This window comes from Ornithorhynchus anatinus, chromosome 12, assembly GCF_004115215.2.
Source record: "Ornithorhynchus anatinus isolate Pmale09 chromosome 12, mOrnAna1.pri.v4, whole genome shotgun sequence".
Taxonomy (NCBI): Eukaryota; Metazoa; Chordata; class Mammalia; order Monotremata; family Ornithorhynchidae; genus Ornithorhynchus; species Ornithorhynchus anatinus.
Genome location: NC_041739.1, coordinates 25382280 through 25406749, shown reverse-complemented (window position 1 = coordinate 25406749; position 24470 = coordinate 25382280). Strand labels below are relative to the sequence as shown.

Genomic DNA, 24470 nt, shown 5'->3' with positions numbered 1-24470 from the left:
AAGAGCCCGAGCTTGGGAGCCAGATGTCATGGGTTCTAATCCCGGCTCCACCGCTTACCAGTGTGACTTTGGGCAAGTCACTTCACTTCTCTGTGCCTCAGTGACCTCATCTGTCAAATGGGGATGAAGACTGTGAGCCCCACGGGGGACAACCTGATGACCCGTATCTACCCCAGCGCTTAGAACAGTGCTCGGCATATAGTAAGCGCTTAACAAATAACCAGCATTATTATTAAGCAGAAACTCCTGTGCGTCGGCTTTACGGGTTTTGCTCTATTCCTCCTGCTTATACACTCTTTGCTCCCACTCCTCTCCCTCTGACCATCTTCACTTCTATCGGTTTAACCTTCGTAATTGTGCCTTGTGCTCATCTCTCCCAACGCTATCTTATCCTTGCCCTTTGTCCCTGCCTAGGATTCCTTCTAGACCGTAAGCCCGACGTGGACAGGGAATGTATGTGTCATATTGTTGTATTGTACCCTCCTATGGGATTAGTACAGTGCCCTGCACACACACTGAGCGCTCAATAAATTTGATTTCCAGTTCAAATGCACCAAGACCACAGTTCTATCTTTAAAGCCTTTCTGAAATTCTATTTCCTTCAGGAGGGCTTTCCCAATCGACTAGTGCTGTTCTCTCCAGTTTATATGCCTTCACAACTGCCTCTGGTACTTTTGCACTTATTTCATATGCCCTATTACTTAAGCACTAATTTATGTGGATATTGTTAGATTGTGCTAGTCACTCCGTGGTGACAGCTGTGTGTTTTTGAAACAAGCGATCCGAGGTCCTGTGAGAAAGTGGCAAGTTTTCAGGGAAGGAGGGTGGTCCTGGACAGAGCAGAGCATCAGCTTTCTCTGGGGAGGGACCGAGACCAAAAATCTCAAACTCCTTTCTCCTCGTGCTGCTGGAGTGAGGAGTGACTCCCTTAGGCTCTTGGAAGCAGGTTCTACATGGTAAAGATGTCTCTATCACCTAATTAAGATGAATAAAGGAAGACAACAGAAGCGTGGGTTAGTAATATATTTGAGGGGCTTCTGGTTTAATCTTAGTTTGTGGTTTTAAATCTCTATTTCAGTTTACTTTCCGTTCTTTCCGGTTGTACCTTCGATTAGAATTATTGTGTTAGTAAACGTTTAACCGGAGAAGCGGCTTGGCCTAACAGAAAGGGCATGGTTTTGAGAGTCTGAGGATCTAGGCTCTAATCGTGCCTCCACCGGTTGCCTGCCGTGACCTTGGGCTAGTCCCTTAACTTTTGTCATTTCGTCATCTGCAAAATGGGGATTCAATGCCCGTTCTCCCCCATTCTCAGATCGTGAGCTTCACGTGGGACAAGGACTGGGTCCGACCCAGTTGTCGTGTCTATCCTAGTGATTAATGCAGTGCTTGGCGCGCGGTAAATGTTTAGCAAATACCACAAGTAGTTATTTTATAGCCTTCAAAGGATTTAAGCAGAGTTCCCCTTCAGTTTCAGATCAGATCCTACATCCCCTTTATTCCTTTGGAATGCCTGGATTGGAGAATGGCTCTTTTTACTTCTCATTCAAGATACTTTAGCCAGGTGCCCCTAAATGACAAGATATATGCGTATATCACAGGTTCACTTTTCCTTCTACCCACCAATAAATTATTGTAGAGTCTGCCTCGCCGGTTAGACTGTAAGTTGATTGTAGACTGTAAGTAGAGTATGCTTAGTTTCCTACACGGCCATTCATAATTCTATCTGACAAAACTAATGCTCTTAATTTGATGTGCTTTTGATTAATGGGGCAGTTTTCTCTATTAGGTAGCAATTTCAGAATAGTCTATTTTCCAAGAGTTATGATCACCACTCAATCATTACTACCGGCCCTCATCATTTGCGCAGATCATTAGTCGGGTGTCTCTCCGAGGAAAACAGGCAAGCATACTATTCTTCTGTTATTATTCTGTCCCAGTCACTGGTTAGATTGTAAGCTCCTTGTTACACCACTGTACTCTCTCAAGCACTTAGTTCAGAGCTCTGTCTACTGGAAATGTTCAGTAAAAACAGTAATGATTGTCTCAAGTGCAAAATGGGGATAAAATGCCTGCTCTCCCTACTTCTGAGCCTGGAAACCTCTGTCCTATCTGACCATCTTGAATCTTCCCTATTGTTGTGGACTCTATCTAGACGGAAAAATTCAGCTCCTCTAGCCACAGCTAACTAATGACTTTTGCTTTTATTTTGTGTACTGCCTATTTGTCCTTTTTACCATTTTATCGCTTCGCCGGTCCCGTGTGGCTCCCTCCAGTCCTCCCCACCTCCACTCGCATAGATAATCAATCAATTGTATTTATTGAGTGCTTACTGCATACTAAGCACTTGAGAGAATATGAGCCTCTCAAGGGATAGGGTTCATGTTTAATTCCCACCTAGATATTCTCTCCCAGCACTCAGTACACAATAACTGCTTAATAAGTACTATCATTACTACTTCCCCCATCTTGTCACGGGGAAACCGCGTAATAAAAACCATAGTTATTATTCTATGTCCCTTTGTTTTGCTGAGGGTCAATGGTATGAACACACACCTTACGGTAAGGAGCTTCTTCTGAAGTTACTGAAGGAGCTTCAGTTTGCAGCTTGACTTCCTTTTGTAGAGAAAAGGAATCTGGAAAGGTTGAGCTGCCCTGCTTGGAGCCCCTGGGAGACTAGGAATCTCCTGGAAAGTCCCTGATGTCCAGGAAGGCTAGTTTTGCAGCTTTTTACGACGGCACCAATTCCTCCGCAGTCCGGATACTTCACTGATAAGCTGATAAGAGCCAAACACTCCTATGAAGGAGAAGAACAAGAAGGTACATCCATGCCTAAAATACTAAAAGCAGTTCTGTTCACCAAATTTTAGGAAGGATATAAAATAGCTGGGGAAGATTCAGAGATGGGCAACCATGATGATTAGTGAATCCATTTAAGGAAAGACTGAAGAGATTAGGTTTGAAGGGTAATCAAAAGGAAGGCTAAATGAGACGTAGCTGAAGGGTACAGACAGGGAGAACACAGAATCGCTAGTAATAACTGTGACCTTGTTGTTGAGTAAATCCCAAACCATCAGGATGAGGAAGAACCCACTGGAGTTCGAAGGAGGCAGAAATAAAAACCAACAAAAGGAAACTTGTCACACAAACAATATACAACAGAGTTGCACAAGGAGATTAAAAGCAGGGGGTGAAATACCTGAGTAAGAAGTCCAGAATCGTCTGACAGAAGAGAAGATATAATAAAAGTCAGAGACGGTAACCCTCACGCTGCTCTCCAAGCGGAACAGAACATGGCGATAAAACACAGGGTTGGCTGAACGACTGATCAGCCAATCTGGCTTTGCTTCTGAACTTATTCTCTGTCCCTCACCTTCCCTCAATGCCTTGTGTGGCTCTCGACTCAGACACAATAGTCAGGACTTGTATCCAGTTCAGAAGTGGACTGCTTTGCATTTCTGCTTTAAGATATTTCAAAACAATTTTCTAGGAAATAGGAGTATGTGGTCTGTACATTCCTTAGATAACATTTACATCATTAACCAGTCTGTAGGAGCAGGCCATATGGAATACTACTTATACAGGAAATATAGGAAATACAATTTAATAATATGGCCATATGAACTACAATGAACTTCCACTTCCACTTCAAGGTCTACTACAGAAAAAAAGAGTAGTTGAAATAACTTTCTCTACAGAAGACATGCATCACGCCGCAATGGATCCTTTTCAAAATATACAATTGCTAAAGGATTCATTCTATTAAAATAACAAGCCTTTCCTAGACAGAAAAAAAACAGAAAGTGACCTATTAACTTTGAATTTTGATCCAATTTAAACCCAAATGTGAAAGCATTTTCAACCATCTGGTAAGTGAATAAAAACGTACACGGTTCACACTGTTTCATTCCTCAAACTTTATAGTGTAAAACAAATACGACAATTTTTGTTGCCCTGTTGCTGAAGTAAATTATTTTAACATTATTCATAGAAATTCAAACAAATATGTTATTCCACACAATGAAAAAATCAAAAAAATAGCCATTTGTAACCCAGAAATTGTTTTGTCATATTATTTATTAAAATTACAAAACCAAAAAAATGTACACGTAAAATTACAAACATGATTTTAAGAAAACTGAAACTGACAGTTAAAGAAAACGGGGCCTTTTTCTTTGACGACTTCCTATTTCCAAAAAAATTCACCTTATTGAACGATACATCATGAAATCAATCGTTGTGCATCTAGGAAATTTACCAATAGAGCTCTCTTCCACAGGAGTATATACTTTAATTTGTCTCATATGAGTGTCTCTTCCATTTTGATGATTAGCTAAAACGGCAATCTGTATCATAAATGTGCGAATTGGCTTCTTATGAGCATCAGTTAGAGGAACATGAATCCACCCACTTGGTTCCACTAATTCAAGTTGCTGCCAAGAAAAAACAAAAGCACAGATTATGTTTTCCTACGATGAATATAAATTATTGCATAGCAGTAAATCAGATCTACAAAAGACTGTGTCTTAGGGTTAATTATATCTTCAATGATAGGAGTATTCACATAGCCCCTTCAAGCCACTTTCAATATGTCTAAAAACTCATTTCTTCCATAATCCACTCCACGAAGCTTCAGGATGAAGAAATCAGGAAAATTCCATCTCCAAAGGTGATCAAGGTCTTAGTGGTTGTATATGAATGTATGCTTGTCTATCTCATTAGAATATAAACTCCGCGAGATCAGGGAAAGTGTTATATACTCCTTCTGCGTATTCCCCATGTACCTAGTGAAGAGCTGCTCCACTCAAAGTTTTTCGAAAGATGCTAAGTGCTTTCGACTCGTGATCAGACTGAAAGAGACTGAAGATAAGCTTCAACCGGTGCCTGACATCACTATTCCTACTCCAGTGGGATTCACTGAGCATACGTAGCTTAAAGCCACGGCTTCGAAGCAGCCTGGCTTAGTAGAAGCAACCTGGTTTAACGTCAAGAGCCCGGGCTTGAGGGTCAGAGGTCGTGGTTTCTAATCCCAGCTCCACCACTTGTCAGCTGTGTGACTTTGAGCAAGTCCCTTAACTTCTCTGTGCCTCAGCTACCTCATCTGTAAAATGGGGATTAAGTCTGTGAGCCCCACGTGGGACAACCTGATTACCATGTACCTACCCCAGTGCTTAGAACAGTGCTTGGCACATAGTAAGCCCTTAAATACCATCATTATAATTTTTATTATTATTATTATTATTAAAGCTGCTCCCTGGGCAGCATGATTTCACTTCTTTTATTTAATGGTATTTGTTAAGGGCTTACTATGTATCAAACACTGTTCTAAGTGCTGGGGTAGGTACAAGTTAATTAGGTTGGACACAGTCCTTGTCCGACATGGGGCACATATCTCAGTAGGCAGGAAAACAGCTACTTAATCCTCATTTTACAGTTGAGGAAACTGAGGCCCAGAAAAGTGAAGTGACTTGTCCAAGGTCTCACATCAAGAAACGGGCCGAACAATTGGCAGAGCTGGGATTAAAACCCAGGTCTTCTGACTCCCAGGCCTGTGCTCTTTCCATTACTAAATGCTGCTGCTTTGTTTGTCTTATTGATAACCCCACCTCATGACCAACCGACGTGGTCATCACAACATTTGGAAAGCTAGAAGCTTGTTCTTGGAAAGGTGAAGAGCGAGGTCTACGCTTGCCATGGTCATAGCGGCACGGTTAGGGAGCTGGGAGGCCCGGACAGCATACCGACAACATATAAAACAACTCAACTGTGTTCCATCTGCGATGAGGCAGGTAGCCCCGCAAAATATGGCAACGGCGCATCCCAAATCTGAACTCCTGTAAACTTGCCGCATCACGGGCACTGAGGAAATGATGATCAGAACTCGGATACGATGGGGTGGTCTAATACAGACGTACGACAGATAAAAAGATCTCCGGGACAAATTTTTACGGAAAGCTCAGCACTGAAGAATGGGATCCAAGGAAAAGATCCCAAGAGGTTCTGCAGGTCAATCAATCGGTCAATTAATGGTATGTACTGAGTAGCTTCCTGTGTGCGGAGCACTGCACTAAGCACACGGGAGAGTAATAATAATAATGTTGGTATTTGTTAAGTGCTTACTATGTGCCGAGCACTGTTCTAAGCACTGGGGTAGGCACAGGGGAATCAGGTTGTCCCACGTGGGGCTCACAGTCTTCAATCCCCATTTTACAGATGAGGTAACTGAGGCACCGAGAAGTGAAGTGACTTGCCCAAAGTCACCCAGCTGCCAAGTGGCCAAGCCGGGATTCGAACCCATGACCTCTGACTCCCAAGCCCGGGCTCTCTCCACTGAGCCACGCTGCTTTACAACACGACAGAGCCGACAGACCCATTCCCTTCCCGCAATCAGTTTAGAGAGGCGGACAGAATATAAATAATTTATGGATAGGTACATAAGTGCTGAGGGGCGGAGGGTGCGGCGAATATCGAGTACTTTAAAAGACACGGGGTCAAACTCCGGAACTTCCAATGATACTAGTGTTAGGGAGCTTGCAGCTTGGGGCAGGTCCTTTCTGGTATCACACCGACCATCTGGCTAGTCAGTCCTCTCGGGACAAATGCCCTGTGGCAGAGGAGGAGAAACGGCTAGGGAAAAGGTTGCAGAGCAATCAGAGCTGACCTTCGCCTACACAGCCTGCAGTCAGCTGGGTATCTCAGAATAATAATAACTGTGGTATTTGTTAAGCGCTTACTATGTGCCAAGCACTGTACTCAGCACCGGAGTAGATACCAGGTAATCGGTTGGGCACAGTCCTGTCCCTGACCCACATAGGTCTCACAGTCTTAATCCCCATTTAACAGATGAGGTAACTGAGGCCCACAGCGGTTGAGTGACTTGCCCAAGGTCACAAAACAGACAAGTGGCAGAGCCAGGATTAAAACCCAGGATTAATCAGGTTGGACCCAGTCCCTGTTCCACATAGGGCTCCCAGTCTCAATCCTCATTTTACAGCTGAGGTAAGTGAGGCACAGAGAAGTTCAGTGACTTGCCCAAGGTCACACAGCAGACAAGTGGAGGAGCCAGGATTAGAACCCAGGTCCTTCTGACTCCCAGGCCTATGCTCTTCCACTAGGCCACGATGTTATACCTCAGCCTCCTTGCGCACCTCAATACATATTGGAAGCAACATTGTTGACAGAAGACTCGATTTGGTTTCATCGTGGATCTATACTGCTTGAAAAATACTGTAGATTACAATCTCTTTGGTTATGCCAATATACATTCTAAGACAGCAGGCACTGCATACACTGATTTCACCCCTACTTCCAACTCTTGGTAGCCCAATCCAATATTTTAATCATCCATTCGGTCTGGGACCTTCTTCTGAGGCCTAGATAACACAGCAACATAAGCCCAATTCCACTTTGAACATGGAGAAAAAATTCATCTCCCCCACCTCTTCATAAAATTCTTGGAACAGTCAATCAATCGTACTTATTGAGTGCTTACGGTGTGCAGAGCACTGTACTAGGTGCTTGAGAGAGTACACTATAACAGAGTTGGCAGATGCATTACTTGCCCACAACAAGCTCGTCATTCATTAGTTTTCTTTCCATCATGCCAAACTATTCCCTTTTTCCAAACTCTCCCTACATAAGCCTTCAAATACAGGACTTGGTTTCTAGTCCAATTATTTTTGTCACGTTTCTCTGGCCTTTCAGTTTCTCCTAATTTTCAAAAAGCGTTCATTAAAAGGGGACACAGTTCATTATCGAGAGTCAAATAAATGTAGAGAATTCTGGAACAATTTATTCTCCTGCATGGCATATGTGTATGCTTATTTATCTATATTAATGTCTGTCTCCCCCCTAGACTATGAGCTTATTGTGGGCAGCAAGCGCTTAGTACACTGCTTTGGACATAGTAAGTGCCCGATAAATACAATGAATGAATGGCATTATCCTACTAGCAGATCCCTCTCTCATGTCTGTGTCTTTAAATTATAGCACCTCACTCCTGTCTCAACTATGACCAGGTGGGTGTTTTTAAATACATACTTTTGCAATGTCACACTTTCCTTATCCTCTGTTTGAGACCGAGTTTTATACTACCTTCCTCTTCATCCTGCTCTTGAAGGACCATTTCCTTTCATTTAAGATGTCCTTTCAAGAGTTTCCCTCCTGTCTTCCTACATTTTAGCAGTCACACCTAAATTAGGATCACTTGCAATTTAATGAGCATTTTCTCAATTCCTTTTTCAGGTCACTGATACAGCACCCTCTCTCCCAAGAAGCATTTTGATTATTGGATGAATAATTTGACGATTAAGCAACTTTGCATTTCATGTGAAACTAGTCTGCCAAAAGGTAGCATTTTTCAACCAAATATCAAGCGCTTTTGAAAATACGAATTATTCCTCTCTTCACCCCTTCAAGGTATCCTCACATCACCCATCCGAAAGGGGAAATGGAAGAATAATGAAGTTAAAGGAATCTAGAACACTTGATTCCTAATCTTGTGCTTTAATTACCAGAGAGATGAAAAAAGGGAAAACTAGGTAACAAGATATGTAACAAAGAATAAACTTCATATCCCAAAGTTCTTACGGTTACAAGTATGTTTAAACTACACCTATTTTTTAAAAGCCAATTCAATTATTTATTTACCTTTTATGCATCGGGTGCAAGGTCTGCTTACTTAACACCACAGCGTGGTGGAGAAGCAGTATGGTCGAGTGGATTAGAGCCCGGATCTAGGAGTCAGAAGGACCTGGGTTCTAATCCTAGCTCTGCCACTTGTCTGCTGGGTGTCCTTGCATAAGTCACAACTTCTGTGTGCCTCAGTTATCTCATCTGCAAAATGGGGATTAAGACTGTGAGCCGCACCTGAGACAGGGACTGTGTCCAACCAGATTAGCTTGTACCCACCCCGGCATTTAGTACAGTGCTTGGCCTGTAAAAAGCCCTTATCAAATATCATTAAACAAACAAAAAAAACAACACCCGCCAACCGAACACCAGTGAGTTCAAAAATCAGTCAATGGTATTTATTGAGTGCTTACTGTGTGCACTGTGTACTGTACTAACTGCTTGGGAAAGTACAATATAATAGAGTAAGTAGACATGATCCCTCCCCACAAGAAGTTGACAGACTACAGAGGGAAACTGACATTAAAATAAATTACAGATGGATACGTACAAGGTACTGTGGGGGTGGGGTGAGTCACTCTACCGGACATAATAGTAGATTCTGTTCTGCTCCATGAGTTATTACGATGACCAACAATATGTTGCTGAGTCTCAAATATTCAATTGGATTTTCAGATCTCAGGATGATATTCCCACTTGTGGTTTTGAAAAATCATCTTTTGAAACAGTAAAATGAGGCTGATATGAAAGTCATCACATAAAATAAAAGTCAGCCCATATTCGACATGACACCTTTAAAAATAAAACTGCCATTTTAATTGGTGAAAATTAGCCCCACGACACTTTACATGTCTTCGGCCTGTGCAGTAAATCTCTTTTTGGTAGTCTGGGAGAAATCAACCAAAATGGGACGGTGAATTCCAAAGAGTACCCCAAAAAAAAAAAACCCAAACAAACTTGGGACTCTCAGTCCAATTCAGAATTGAAATGCTTCTGCCAGATTTACACATTATTCCTATTGGGATTTCACAGATACACTCTGTATATTTTAAATATTTCAGTATATTAAATGCCATGTCATGATTTTTACAGTATGTAGGATTTTAGCGTGACATTGCAGGGAAAGTTGTACAATATAGCTTATAAAACAAATACCACAGTACAAATGAATTCTTCAGACCACATCATAAAATTAGTCCATTTCATTTAGTGTAAATACATAATAATTTAGCCGTTAACCTGCCTCAAATTGCCTCACTATATGGAAGTAATAAACACCTATTCATACGTTACACTTCATTCTATTGTGCCACGGTTATAGTTCTCTGGAAACAGCAGTCGCCAGCAAAAAGCCATTATTCTGACATTGTCCCATTTTAAGTGCTTTTCTGGATTTTTTTTTTTTGAAACTCAGACCACGTGGCTATCAGTTTTTATGAAGCTTTTCATCACATTAACTAAAGGTCATGGAACAATTTTAAAAGTCTGTCCAGACAGTACTATTGTAATCACGGTGGAAAATAAAACCAGAGATCAAATTTTAATTTAAAGTATTTTAATAAAGAAGTCCTCCCAAAAGGACAGTCTACCCAACTTCAAGTGTATTCCCCTTCATTCCTCTCTCAGATATGTAAAATGTTCATTATCTTTTAAAATTAAAGGTATTTCTTTCCTCCTTTAGCCATGTTGCCTAGTTTTCCTTTCACTTTGAAGCTCTTTTCTACTAGAACAGCGTAAGTTGTCCATTATCTATTCTAGCTTAGATGCTTTTGTGTATTTTTCGTAGTTCATTTCCCTCTTCACTGGTGCCTTCAAGCTGTGATCTGGGGGTCCTTGAGGGCCCAACAGAGTTTCCAGGGGTTCTTTTTCATCTCCCAGCTGATACGTCTCTCATCTCCCCTCTCTCTTCAGTCCCGCTCCCTCTCGTATAGGAGATTGGGACCCTCAATAGTGAGTGGCCGAGAAAGGGTGGACACAGAAACGGATGTTTTGTGGGTAGCAATAAACAACACTGGGTTTGAAGACTGAGGTGAGCAATGCAAATTACTGTACTCACACATAGCTTTTATGTTTAGGGTACCATGAGAAAATCCTAGCGAAGACCATGCATCTAACTGAATGAATCATTTTCTTGGTGTTACTAAAACTTGATCCTTCTTTACAATAAGTTTATGACCCTCTTCTGGCACGTGTAATATTGGCTCATAGGAACTACTCCTGAAATTCCATTTATTATATTTTATGTCCCAGTTACTCATTTTTATTATCCCTTTCCCTACGAATAAGGAACTGGTTGCAATAGAAATGTCTACGATACCTCAGCTCCTTCAGTTTTTGAAGCCTCTCGCTATAATAGAAAATTTATCTACACGACAACAGAGCTTCAGCAGTTTGGAAAATAGTACCACAACCCACTCCCCTCCAAAAATACAGCCGTGGGTCATAATGCGGGGAATTCTACCTTATTTCAACTTCGAAGGTTATTTAGAGACTATTTAAAAGTAGAACGTAACTTTTACGAGAAAAATTCTGTCTGGTTTCCAAAAAAACAATTATGTATACGTATGAGCATGTGTTGAATTTTGTGAAATGCCAAAGAATGCTGGGCTAATTATTATGATCCTAGTGGGGGCCACTCCTCTGTGGTTCCTTTGGCTGCAAATTAATATTCTATGCAAATTTCTTATATGTACTTTGCAGTGTCCTGCACCCACTAGTCCCGTACTAACTTCGGCTCTCTCAATGGGGAAGGCGACAGGCAAGGACTAGCAGAACTGTAATCAATTCTGGCACTGTAATCAGTCCCCAAGAGCATAATAATGTTGGCAGTTGTTAAGCGCTTACTATGTGTCAAGCGCTGTTCTAAGGGCTGGGGTAGATACAAATTAATCAGGTTAAACACAGTCCGCATGGGACTCACAGTCTTAATAATATTTGGTGACTGGACTGTTGCTCACGTACTTCCGGTAATAATAATAATGATGGTATTTGTTAAGCGCTTACTAGGTGCAAAGCACCGTTCTAAGCGCTGGGGGGCTACAAGGTGATCAGGTTGTCCCACGTGGGGCTCACACTCTTTATTCCCAGTTTACAAGATGAGGTAACTGAGGCCCAGAGAAGTGAAGTGACTTGCCCAAAGTCACACAGCTGACATGTGGCGGAGCCGGGATTCGAACCCATGACCTCTGACTCCCAAGCCCGTGCTCTTTCCACTGAGCCACGCTGCTTCTCTTCATCTTCAACAAAATTAGGCTAGAAAAGGCATTTTTCAACCTCCTGCGTCTACTTTCATCCCATTTTAAGAGAGCCACTATTTCTCAGAAACCAGGTTGCATAGCGTTTGTAGTATTCCAACAATACCCGCTCCGGTGGGCCTGGGTCTCTCTAGCCACTAACTCCATTCAGAAGCATTTGCAGCTGAGTCCTCACACAGCCAATCAATCGACCACCTCATCAATAGCCTTTGAGGAGTGACTACTACGTGCACAGAACTGCACTAAGCGCTAGGGAGAGAACGACTCGAAGACGTGATCCCTGCCATCGAAGAGCATACAACCTAGTGGGGGGCAGACACACAGACGAGACATCTAGAATTTAAGATGGGGAGAAAACACCTAAGCTTTCTTTGAGAGACTCCTGAACGTTAGCAAGCTCTGGAGAGCTGAAAGATATCGGGAAGAGGCCAAAAAGAATTACAGAAATTCACTGGGTTCCAAGCTCTCTCCCTATGCCTTCATCCTCCCTTCCATATAATTCAGTGCCTTTTTGATAGGTTCCAAGTAATTTCACTTGGTCCTCGCCAAAATGGGTTCTCACAAAAACATATCTGCAAAGGTATAAGATTGAAATAGTTTCTCATATCAACTTGAAATGAATACTTCTTCAAAACCTCAACCCATCGCTTGACCACAGTTGCTTCTGAATGGCCATACGACGTCACTGCATATGTTTTTTAGGTGATCTCCTGGGGCCTACTGAAAGACAAGGATTCGCTCTGTTGGCAGGAAGGTCCTAATGTCCTGAACCACAGTGCAAATTCCGTGGCCAGTACTGGGAATGCTGGATAACGTCTGGGCAAATTAGATACCTTCTCCCACTATGCACAACTTCCTTCCTCACTTCAGCTACCATTGAGAATCCTCCCCGCATCCCTGCACTGTGGGAAAAATCTTGCAAGGGATACTGGTTTCAAAGCAATGCCATTAAACTGGCCCTCAGCCTAGCTCTTGGGCATCCTGTATGCCACCGATACTATGCTTATTCTTTACTCAACAGTCAGACTAATCTTAATTTCCAAAGCAGTAGGTATTTCAGTAAACATTACGTCCTTCCAAGAAGAGAGTGATATATATATATATATATCATACGTATATATGTATATATATGTGTATGTATAATTCACCCCAGGGTAAAGAAATCTCACTTTCAAAAAATAGAAGGCAGTATCAATGAACTAAACCTGTCAATTAAGAAAGAAAATAAACGATGGAAACTGGGGGAAATTTTCTTTTTTCTGTTTACTTGTCCTTTCTTGTTGCTACACACACAGCAATCTCCCTACCCCCTGCCCCCAACCAACAGTGAGGGGAATAAAGGCCAAATACCAAGGTTGTTAGTGAAAGGTGATTTTCTTTTTTCCCCTGAACTGCCATCTTCCCCCATGTAGCTACCACAGCTGAGCCTCAGTGGGATACTGCATAATTCCAATACTGGAACTGTCAACACATGAAGTAGCACATTCTGGATTTCGGCCATCTCTTCACTTAGGAAGGAAGAGAACCAGTTAATAGCAATGATGCACCGGTTCCAGCAAAAAACGTTACCTGATCCAAGAGAAACTTCAGAAGTTCCAAGTGAGTCAAAAGGAGGAACACCACAAGAGCGGCTTAACAAGAAACACAGAAGCTTACTCCGTCAAAGAGCCTACTGTGAGCAGCAACATCTTCTGCCTAGTGAATAGACGACCACCTATGAAGGTGAGTTTGTGACCATCGCCAGTCCCCTCCGCCCTAGATGGTAGAGACATTCTCCTTGGACAGATAAATCTGGGGAGGTTTCAATGCAGAGAAGAGTTCCTGGAGAGTCTCAGAAGGAAAACGTCCAGCTTTCCAGACTTGGCTGATGTGAAAGTGATTGCGGAAGGCACAGTAGCCTCAACCTCACAGCACTTATGTACATATCTTTAAATTGCATATTATAAATCCTTGATTTATGCTGTCTGTCTCCCCCTCTAGACTGTAAGCTCACTGAGGGCAGGGAACGTACTCATTGAGGCCCCCAAGGAACGTACCTGCTAACTCCGTCGTACTGTCTACCCAATGATCTTATATCTACCCCAGCGCTTAGAACGGTGCCTGGCATAGGGTGAGCGTTAAACAAATACCACAATTATGAGAGGTAGCATAGCCTAGTGACCAGAGCACGGGCTTGGGAGTGAGAGAGCCTGGTTCTAATCCGGCTCTGCCTCTTGTCCGCTATGTGACCCTGGGCAAGTCATTTAACTTCTCTGTGCCTCAGTTACCTCATCTGTAAAATGTGAATTAAGACTGTGCGCCCCACGTGGGACAACCTGATTACCTTGTATCTACCCCAGTGCTTAGAACAGTGCTTGGCACACAATAAGTACTTAACAAATACCACCGTTATTATTACTACTGTGCTCTGCACTTAGTAAGCACTCAATAAATGCCATTGTTTGATTGGCCAGCAGCATCCCTAAGAATTGAAAAATAAATACGAGACGAAAGTGTTACTGGGCAAACCATCTTGGCAACAAAAGAAATAAATGAGAACGAAAATCAAGGGATTGGAGTTAAAAGTTCCTGTTGACGGGTCTTGCTTAACCTACAAACTGGTCTGCCGAAGAGAGGAAAGTGGCCAAAAGAAACGAACCGTATGAAAAAAGCGTAACTACGTCTAAGTAACAATTTAACATTTCAATAAGGTAGCAACTGGTAAATGAAACTGACAGATATGAAGTAGTCTACTAAATGTTTGGCCCAGTAATGACTCAAAGAAATATCAAAATGAATGGGCGTTACTGAGACCCAAAACGTTTGGAAAGGGATCCCTAAAAGTAGATTAAGAAATGGAAACATGGTATTTGTAATACTGCTAATTTATAGAGTACTCCTTGACTTTTTTCAAAACGCTGGCCCATCAGTCATTTTACTTGTCCACACAACTTCCTGGAAATAGGTGGAAGAAGGAAATTGAATTTGTCATCTTACTCATGTGGAAACTGAGGGAGGGAGGTTAGGTGACTGGCCTGAAATCACCCAGGGAGTCAAATGACAGGATTTGAGATTATAATCCAGGTCTCTTTCCAAACAGAAACTCCCTCCTCAGACTACTGAGCCATTTCGGCTATGACGAAGTGGTTGAAGATGCCAACACTGTGAAAGATGTTTGGGAGTTAAAAGAAAAAAAGTGACTCTTACCACATAATAACTGTGGTATTAGTTAAGCGCTTATTATGTGCCAGGCACTGTACTAAGCACTGGGGGATACAACCAAATCAGGTTGGACATGGTCCCTGCCCCACGTGGGGCTCACAGTCTCAATCCCCATTTTAACACACCTCCAGGAGGAACTAGAATATAAATTCCTTGAGGAACGGGATCTTTATTATATTCTCCCAACAGGTTAGCACAGGGTTCTCCACAGAATCAACTTTCAGTAACTGCTACTGCCTGAGGAACTGGCATTTTTCTCAGATGAACGTCTCAGGAGAAAGTTCTATTTCTGGACAAACCTTACCCTTGGAATCTAACTCACATGCACCGTGAGAGGCTGCGTAGGTATAAATGAAGATATACATCCGTTCTATCTCTTAAATCCTGGACTACAGATACAGAGACCTGGGGCAGGGGAAGGAAACCAAGAAAGATCAGCAGAAAATCAGAGCCTTTTCCCCCTTTTTTCCCCGAGCAACACGTCTCTTCTCAGAAACCCTGTCATCACTACTTTCATCTCACTGATGGGAAACATTATGGGTTTTCCCAGATTCCCCACCCCTGGAGCAATACTCTGCCGCTACTCTGGGTGGCCTTAGGACACTCAGAGTCTAGCAATCAATCATATTTATTGAGCGCTTACTGCGGGCAGACTGTTTGGAAGAGTGCTTGGGAGAGTCGATAGACATGTTCCCTGTCCACGAGAGGCTTACAGTCGACAGGAGACACAATATAAATGAATTGCAGATACGTACCTAAGTGCTGTACGGTTGAGGGTGGAGTGATTGAAGGGTAGAAATCCAAGTGTAAGGACGACGCAGAAGGGAGAAGCAGTAAGGGAAATGAGGGCTTAGGTGGGGAAGGCCTCTTGGAGAAGATGTGATTTGGGGGAGAAAAGGTGAGCGAGGAGCCAGTGCCTTAGATCATTATTACCAGTTGAGCTTAGTTGTAGGTCATTCTGGGAGACAGGCATAGAAGTTACACAAAGGACCTGGTGCCTGGCCTGCCAAGGCCAAGCCAGGTGGAACTGCAACAAACAAAATTAGGTATCAACTTTCCCTTTGTGGGACTGGTTTGGGGACTAGCTCTATGGGGAGCCTTAACGACCACTGGTCATTAAGTAGCAGGCAGTACCCACTCAGATTTCCCTCCCCTCCGCCATAAACTGCCACGCAAACTGCTTGGGCAGACACAATAATGGTTCAGTTCGGTAGAGAGAGCGCTGTCGAGAGTCTCGGTCAGGACTAATCAATCCTTTTAAGCTCACGGGTCAGCCACCCCTTTTTGCACAGCCGACAATGAAGAGTCGGAAAGCGGACGTTTAAACTGGGGAAGTGCATCCCTCTCAAATCTCTCCAGGTCCGATCCCACCGCAGAAACATCAGGAACTGCTGCACGTCGCTATTCTCAGAGTTGCCGCAGGCCAAGAGGTTGCTGGCAAGGTAGGTGCTGTTGCAGATAGAAGCATCCGCGTCAGGTTTACCCGAGACGAAATATATAGCTTCGGGTGGGTTCCTTAGTTTCTGTAGCCCTTGCTCATGATACAGGAACAACGATTCCTATCTAGTTCATTCCTCTCTGCTCTAATGCATGTTTTTATTATGCCATCTGGATAGAAAGCGGTGGAGGAATAGGAAGCATCATCCTCCACCATGTGGTTGAACTAGTTCACAGTCTGGTTCTGCAAGAAAAGCTAATCCATGCAGGTGATGGGACATCCATACCGACGTCCCGCCAGCATCCTCCCTTTCAAATCCACACTTCCCCCTAGCTTTCCATCATAGGTCTCCTGGTGGAAGTCCAAGTAGTAGGCTGACCTTCTCCATAATGAGAATAACTATGGTACTTGTTAACCACTTACTATGTGCCAAGCAGTGTACTAAGTGCTGGGGTAGATACAAGTTAATCAGTTCTCACATGGGGCTCACATTCTAGGTAGGAGGAAGCACAGGTATTGAATCTCCATTTTGTAGACGAGGGAACTGAGGCACAGAGAAGCCCGGTGACTTGCCCAAAGTCACACAGCAGTAAGGGGCAGAGCTGGGATTAGAACATAGGAATCCTCTGACTCCCAGGCCCGTGTTCCTTCACTCTTTTCACTAGGCCACACTGCTTTACTGGGCCCATTTGTCCATCTGAGATGCCGTTCATCTCCATTTCATCCTCACCTCCTTTAACTTGGTCCTCTGCCCTACCCAGCATTCTCCATCCTTGCTGACTCCCATGCCAATGCCCTCACCACTTGTTTCAGATGTTTAACTCCCTTCTCAAACCCCCATCCCCTATTTCTTTCCCCTAAGGCCTTGACCAAGTACTTTAATGAGAAAATTGAAATCATCAGGCATGCTCTCTCTAAAATTTCCCTTATTTCTCTCCCGTCCCTCCTCCTGCCTCCCCTTTATTTGACTCTCCCATCTTTCCCAGCAGTATCCAAAGAGATCTCCCACCTCCTCTCCAAATCCATCCCCTCCACCTGCACCGCCGACCCCAGTCCTTTGCATCTTACCAAAACACTTGCCCCCTTCGTCCTTCCTCACTGATGGCCATCTTCAACTGTTCACTCTCCAAAAGCTTCTTCCCACTGCTTTCGAGCATGCTCAAGTATCCCTATCGAAAACATCTCTCCCGTGACCCCCACGGCTCCCTCCAGCTATCACCCCCCCCCCTTTTTGCCTCCTACCATTTCTCTCTAAACTCCCTGAGTGAGTTGTTTATACTTGCTGCCTCCACTTCCTCTCTTCCAATTCTCCCCCCTCCGATCTGGATTCTGCCCCTTTCAATCCACGAGCTGTCCTTTCAAAGGTCATCAATGATCTCCTTCCAACAGTCTCTCTCCAACCTAATCCTCCTTGACCTCTCAGCTGCCCTTCAACACTGTGGGTCACCCCCTTCCCCTAGAAACATTATCTAACCTTGGCTTCATTAACACTATCCTCTGCTGGTTCTCCTACTAAGTTAGGACCAAACTGCAACGGTAACGAGCTTAGCGATGGAATCACCCATTGATAATGATGGATATATCTGGGTCCTCAAATTCAGGACCAAAACTCAGAGCTATGATCTTTCCACTGAACCGACATCAAGGCTATGGAGAGCGTCGGTCCATCATACTTATTAAGCACTGACTGTGCAGGGAGCTGTACTGAGTACTTGGAAAAGTACAATATAACCAAGTTGGTAGATGTGCTGCCTGCCTAGGAGAAGGGAGGATGAGGAAGACAAAGGTAAACGAAGCACCTTGGGTAAAGCCCACAAGCACAGAGCAAGGGTTCGAACCTAAGGACCAGATATTCCAGAAAGTAAATGGAGATTGAAATCCCAGAAAGTAACTGGGATGCGGGAGGGCAAAAAAAAAAAATTGTCTATCCGGGGCAAAGAACAGTGTTTTCTGAAAGGATGATCTGTGATGTCGTGCCCTGAGATTTATGCTGTGAATGGAAGGACAGCCCCCATAAATGATTGGTCCTAGGGTTTTTAGAAGTAAAGAAAACTCTGCCAGTCCAGACATCAGATATCGGCAGTTTTTTCCAAGATAGGCACAAGTATCACATATGCCCAGGGTTTCTCTCCTTCTCCTGTGGCCAAGGTCAGGGGCTAGCTAAAAATACCTCAACTCCTAAACAAGCCCAGCGTTGGTGGGGAAAAGGGGGACTCCCTCCTAAGTGATAAAGTCTCACCCTCCCCTATGAACTCTCTCTGTCTCTCTCTTGGATTACTCTTGGCCGCAAACCTTTCACACCACAGAGAATCCAATAGTGAAGCAAGAGAGCCATCCAAGAAGGAAATAATTTCAAAGTTAATACTGCTGGGAAACAATGGCTCTGGACACTTAAATAGAAGCAGTTGTGAAGTTTCTGATGTACTGTTCATTTATTTGAAACACAATGGTTCCTGAAATGAAGCTTCTCAACCGTATTCCAAATATCATCATGTCCTGATGGATCTGTCAAATACATTTCCGAATGAACACATCAATTACACTTTATTTTACAAATGCCGCAGCAGAGTAGCTAAAGCACAGAGACCTAAACAGATGCTTTATGCACTTAAAATCTTTCATCATAAAAATGGGATGATTTTAGGCTTTTAGACAGCTGAGCAATCTCAAAGAAATCCCTTAAACCAGTCTATCCCAAATGGTACCCTCTGAATAAATCCTAAGCTCACGAAAGACTAAAACTACCATCCCAAGATCACATCTTATTACAATCAATGGGAGAGGAAACTAAAGGCACACAACTAAAGCAATCCAATCCAGTCTCTTTGGACAGACAGCTCCTCACTCCACCAAACCCTCTGGATGCTCTTTTAAAATATTCACAGGCATTTTTAAGAGAGCAGATGATTACAATAAAATACACTTTTCATACACAGTAAATCTCATCATTTCTGAAATACCCACCACAGCAAGGCATGTCAACAAGCAATAGCTCAATCTTAACCAAAACGAATCTTAGTGATTAGTATAAGAATATCACAAATCAGCATTATTATAACTCCATAAAGATGCTGCCCATAAAGCAGTTTTGTGACATCGCAATATAGAGACAAGTCCCTTTTTAGACAAAGGACATAATGGGTTTCCTCAATCTGAACTAATGAAAACTGATGCTATAAAAACTATTTCACTTTATAATTTTTCCCCGAGACCCCACGAAGCAATGCACTTGTTCAGTTCCGAGATGCGGATGTGACTCCACTGAATTACGAGGCTATATAACTCAATTCTAAGAGAGCTTACTGAGCAAAATGTGATCACAATACAGAAAACCATGCCAATCAATAGGCATCTACATCTCCAAAATCCAAAAGGTCATGCTATCTAAAGGCAGAAATGTGTTTATGGTCCATCCATACAATTCACCATTTTTCAACAGTACTATTCAAATTTATATGGTTTTCACCAACATGGCGTTTTCGCCAGATGGAGCCATTCAATTTGCTTATTTTACATTTTCCCCGATCGGTGGTTCCCAACCTTTTTTGTGCATTACATAACTAGCAGAGCACTCCTAATTTTTAAAAGTTCCTTTCTGCACCATATACATACCCTTCCCCCATAAGAAACTAAATTACAGGTCACTTTGGGCTCAGTTTACTAGTTACCTAGGCCAACTGCATATAAGCACATGCAATCCATGTAATTCGCTTGCACGGAGACCAGCTTTTCGGTAACTTTGGGAGTGAAAGGAGAGGCAAGGTTTAGCTAGGGGAAATGCGGGAAGGAGTCTGGGAGTGGCTGGCTTGGAAGCTATCAGTCTTTATTGGATTTCTTCTTAGATGGGCGAGGTCTAGGGCCTAACCCAAAAAGAGAGTGGGCGGGGAGGGAGCATGGGGGAAATCAACGGTTTCACTCACTCACCCACACGACTGGAAATTTAAAGAGGTAAAGGCTCCCATCACTCCACGACGTTGGCTCCTCTGCTTGTTTGAGGCCACTTCTAATGCGGCGCTTGCGAAGGAAGTTCCATAAGGACCTGCTTAAGCTACAGGTATTTTTGCCGGGGGGTTAAACGGAACGTGTTAAGGACTTACTACACGTCAGGCACTGTTCTAAGTCCTGGAATACATTCAAGACAATCAGACTGAACACAGTTCATGTCCCATATAGGGTTCACGGTTCTAATCCCCATTTTACAGATGAGGTAACTGAGGCCCCGAGAAGTTAATAATAATAATGTTGGTATTTGTTAAGCGCTTACTATGTGCCGAGCACTGTTCTAAGCGCTGGGGGAGACATAGGGGAATCAGGTTGTCCCACGTGGGGCTCACAGTCTTAATCCCCATTTTACAGATGAGGGAACTGAGGCACAGAGAAGTGAAGTGACTCGCCCACAGTCACACAGCCGACAAGTGGCAGAGCCGGGATTCGAACGCATGAGCCCCGACTCCAAAGCCCGTGCTCTTTCCACTGAGCCACGCTGCTTCTCCTAAGTTAAGTAACTTGCCCAAGATCACACAAAGAACAAGCATTAGATTAGATTAGAACCCCGGTCTCCTGACTTCCAGGCCCACGCTCTTTCCGCTGGGCCACGCCGCTTCCCATAGAGGTTCCCAATAAGCAATGTTTCGCCAGTTCCCGGCCTGATGCATTTCTTCTGACTTTGTCTGGGCTACCCCTGGTTCGCCAGGTAACGACTGCCTAACTGTACCTCACTTTTGCTCACACTGTTCTAACCTGGAACGCCCTCTTCAAATCCAACAAACCACATTCCTCCCCACATTCAGAGTCCTCCTAAAAGCCTATCTTCTCTAACGTGCCATCTCAGCGTGGCTCAGTGGAAAGAGCCCGGGCTTGGGAGTCAGAGGTCATGAGTTCTATTCCCAGCTCCGCCACTTGCCAGCTGTGCGACTTTAGGCAAGTCACTTAACTTCTCTGGGCCTCAGTTATCTCATCTGGAAAATGGGGGTGAAGACTGTGAGCCCCATGAGGGACAACCTGATCACCTTGTATCCCCCCAGCGCTTAGAACAGTGCTTTGCACTTAGTAAGCGCTTAACAAATACCAACGTTATTATTATTATTTTTCACTCCCTCCATCCTAATCAAATGAGTCTATCAGTCATCTCGAGCATTTTCACGTGTGCTTACGCTCATTCAATCATATAGTCACTTATTTTAATTTGGCATTTATTACTTTCCTCATGTATTACCTATCCTAAAAAAAAGCCTCCTTTGACCACATGGCTCCCTCCAGTTGCCTCATCTCTCTCCTACCATTCCCCTCCAAACCCCTTGAGAGAGTTGTCCACCCCCCGCTACCTCCACTTCTTCATCTCCTATCTTCTCGTTGACCCCCTCCAATCTCCCACCCTCTTCGTTCCACAGAAACTGCCCTCTCATAAGTCATCGGTGATGTCCTACTTGATGAATCCAATGGCCTCTACTCCATCCTAATCCTCCTCGACCTCTCAGCTGCCTTTGATTCTGAGGACCAAGCGCTTCTCGCGGAAACCTTGTCTAAAGTTATCTAACCTTGGAGTCACATCTCCACCAGGTGGCCTTCCCCAAATAAGCTTTTTTTTCCCCGGCTCTCTCTCCCTTCTGCATCTACGCACTCGGATCCGTGGTGAAACCTCGGTTCACAATGCCCTTTGGGCATTTGATATTCACCCACGGCATTTACGTAAATATCTTTAAATCATATATTTTAGATTATTTATATTAACGTCTGTCCACCCCTCTAGACTGTAAGTTCGTTACGGGCAGGGAACGCGTCTGCCGACTCTGTTGTACCGTACTCTCTCAAGAGCTTAGTACAGTGCTCTGCACATAAGTATATGCTAAATAAATACCACTGACCGATAAGTTTGACTTCACTGACACTGTCCTCTCCTGTTTCTCCTCCAATCTTTCTGGCTACTCATTCTAGTCTTTTTTGTGGGCTTCTTCAAGGTTCATGTCTGGGTCCCCTTCTTTTCTCATCTTCACCCACTCCCTCCCCTCTCTATATGGGTGATTCCCAAATCTACATCTCCAGTTCTGATCTCTCTCTTTCTCTGCAGTCTCGTATTTATTTCCTCCTTTTAGGACATCACTACCTAGGTGCCCGACGCCTCAAACTTAACATGTCCAAAAGAGATCTCCTCATCTTCCCACCCAAACCTATCAATGAGGACAGCAACACCTCCCTCCCTGTCTCACAAGCCTGTAAACTTGGCATTAACCTCGGCTCATCTCTCTCACCGAAGACCCACAGCAAAATCTGCTCTGTTGAAAATCTGACGTCCTTTTTGATGCAGTTTAGTAAAACTCTGGCAAAGATTTTGTACGCTTGTAAGGAGTGCTATTAGGCAGAAATTTGGAAATTTCAGGCAGTGTCCCCTCGTATCAGACAGGTCACATCTCCCCCCACATTCAAATTCCTCCTAAAATTCCACCTTCTCCAACAAGCTTTCCTCAACTGATTTCCCATCACCCTGAACAACATCATCGGGCCTGGGAGTCAGAAGGCCATGGGTTCTAATCCCAACTCCGCCACTTGTCTGCTATATGACCTTGGGCAAGTCACTTCACTTCTCAGTGCCTTAGTTACATCATCTGTAAAACGGGGTTTGAGATTGTGAGCCCCGCATGGGACAGGGACTGTGCCCAACTTGATTTGCTTGTATCCATCCCAGGGCTTAGTACGGTGTCTGGCAAATAGTAAGCACTTAACGAATATCCCAGTTATTATTACTCAAGCACTTATGAAACTTATGAACTTACTCACATCCTCCTCAGCTCCCCTGTACATATGTCCTCATTATTTATTGCTGACCTTTTTGGTTTTAAATACCTGAATGTCAGTTCCCTGCATTGGAGCGTAAGATCCTTATGAGTAGGGAATGTGTCATTTAATTATTTCTGTACTTCCCAAGTGCCCAATATAGTGCACTGTACCAAGTGGATGCTCCGTAAATGCCACTACTATTAATATCATCTTTGTACTTTCCCCAACAATTGAAGTCCACTTATTCACCATAGATAGAAACCTCCTGCTATGACTTATTTCTGTGCCACGTTAGCCCCGACTCTGCATCTTCGAGGTTTCAAACGGCATTTTCGACGACTTACTAAATCACTCTTGGCTGAATGTGACTTTTGTGATTTTTAGAGGAATAGGGTCATTATGGAATACTTTTTACATTTTGTCTATATTGAGTCTGTTTGCCATCCTCTATCCATTACCATCTCTTAGTGCCATCAGGACATCCGCTTTAGCCTCGGATCTCTTGCCACTCCCGCAAGTTCTCCATTTTTCTTTCTTAACTCTCGGTCTTTTAAAAGGGTCCTGTGTTTCTAATTTTGCTGGGGGTTCTCATGCCTGCTTTTTGCAACTTCATTGGCAACGTCTTCCTCCTGACCCTTCATTTCTTTTTGGAATGATCTTTACTTTGGTCTTACTTATAGATTGGGTTTATTTATGGGGAAACAAGTCAAAATCATTGCTATATTTGAATAATATTCAAGTCTTGATTCACAATATTCAGGACTCGATAGCCCGATGTGAACTGTCAGGGTTCTTCCCGTGTCCAAAACCTCTCAGAGGTTTTCCCTCCTTGGGCTGGGGACAGTCATGAACTGAACCCCAATGGTTAGTCCTCGTATTTTGCTGTCACCACCGCCCTGACTTTCCGTTCAGAGTCCTGAACCGTAAGGAGATTAATCAGGGCTCGGCCAGTCAGGCCCTGCTTCTAGAGGGCTGGTTGCTGATAACTTGGGGATGGTTTCTCAGCTTTCCCTCCTCTTTCTCAGTGGTGGGATTCTTCCCCAGCAAGCCTGGATCCTACAGTTTTTCTGCTGTTTTGTTTTTTGTTTTTTGGATTGCATTTGTTAAGCGCTTACTATGGGCCAAGCACTGTTCTAAGCGCTGGGGTAGATACGAGGTAATCAGGTTGTCCCACA

General features: G+C 43.6%; 1 protein-coding gene across 5 annotated transcripts in view; it reads right to left on the bottom strand.

Annotated features, from left to right (window-relative positions):
• Window positions 1-4056: 4056 nt before the first annotated feature.
• ANAPC10 (anaphase promoting complex subunit 10) overlaps window positions 4057-24470 on the bottom strand; it is a 69523-nt gene continuing 49109 nt past the window's right edge. For 4 of the 5 annotated variants that reach the window (XM_007668432.3, XM_039913739.1, XM_007668433.4 and 1 more), the window contains one exon: window positions 4057-4430. In XM_007668432.3, the coding sequence (XP_007666622.1) occupies window positions 4200-4430 (231 nt within the window). In that variant the 3' untranslated portion in view covers window positions 4057-4199. The remainder of the gene's footprint in view (window positions 4431-24470) is intronic. The other variant, XR_003763264.1, reaches the window with a different exon arrangement.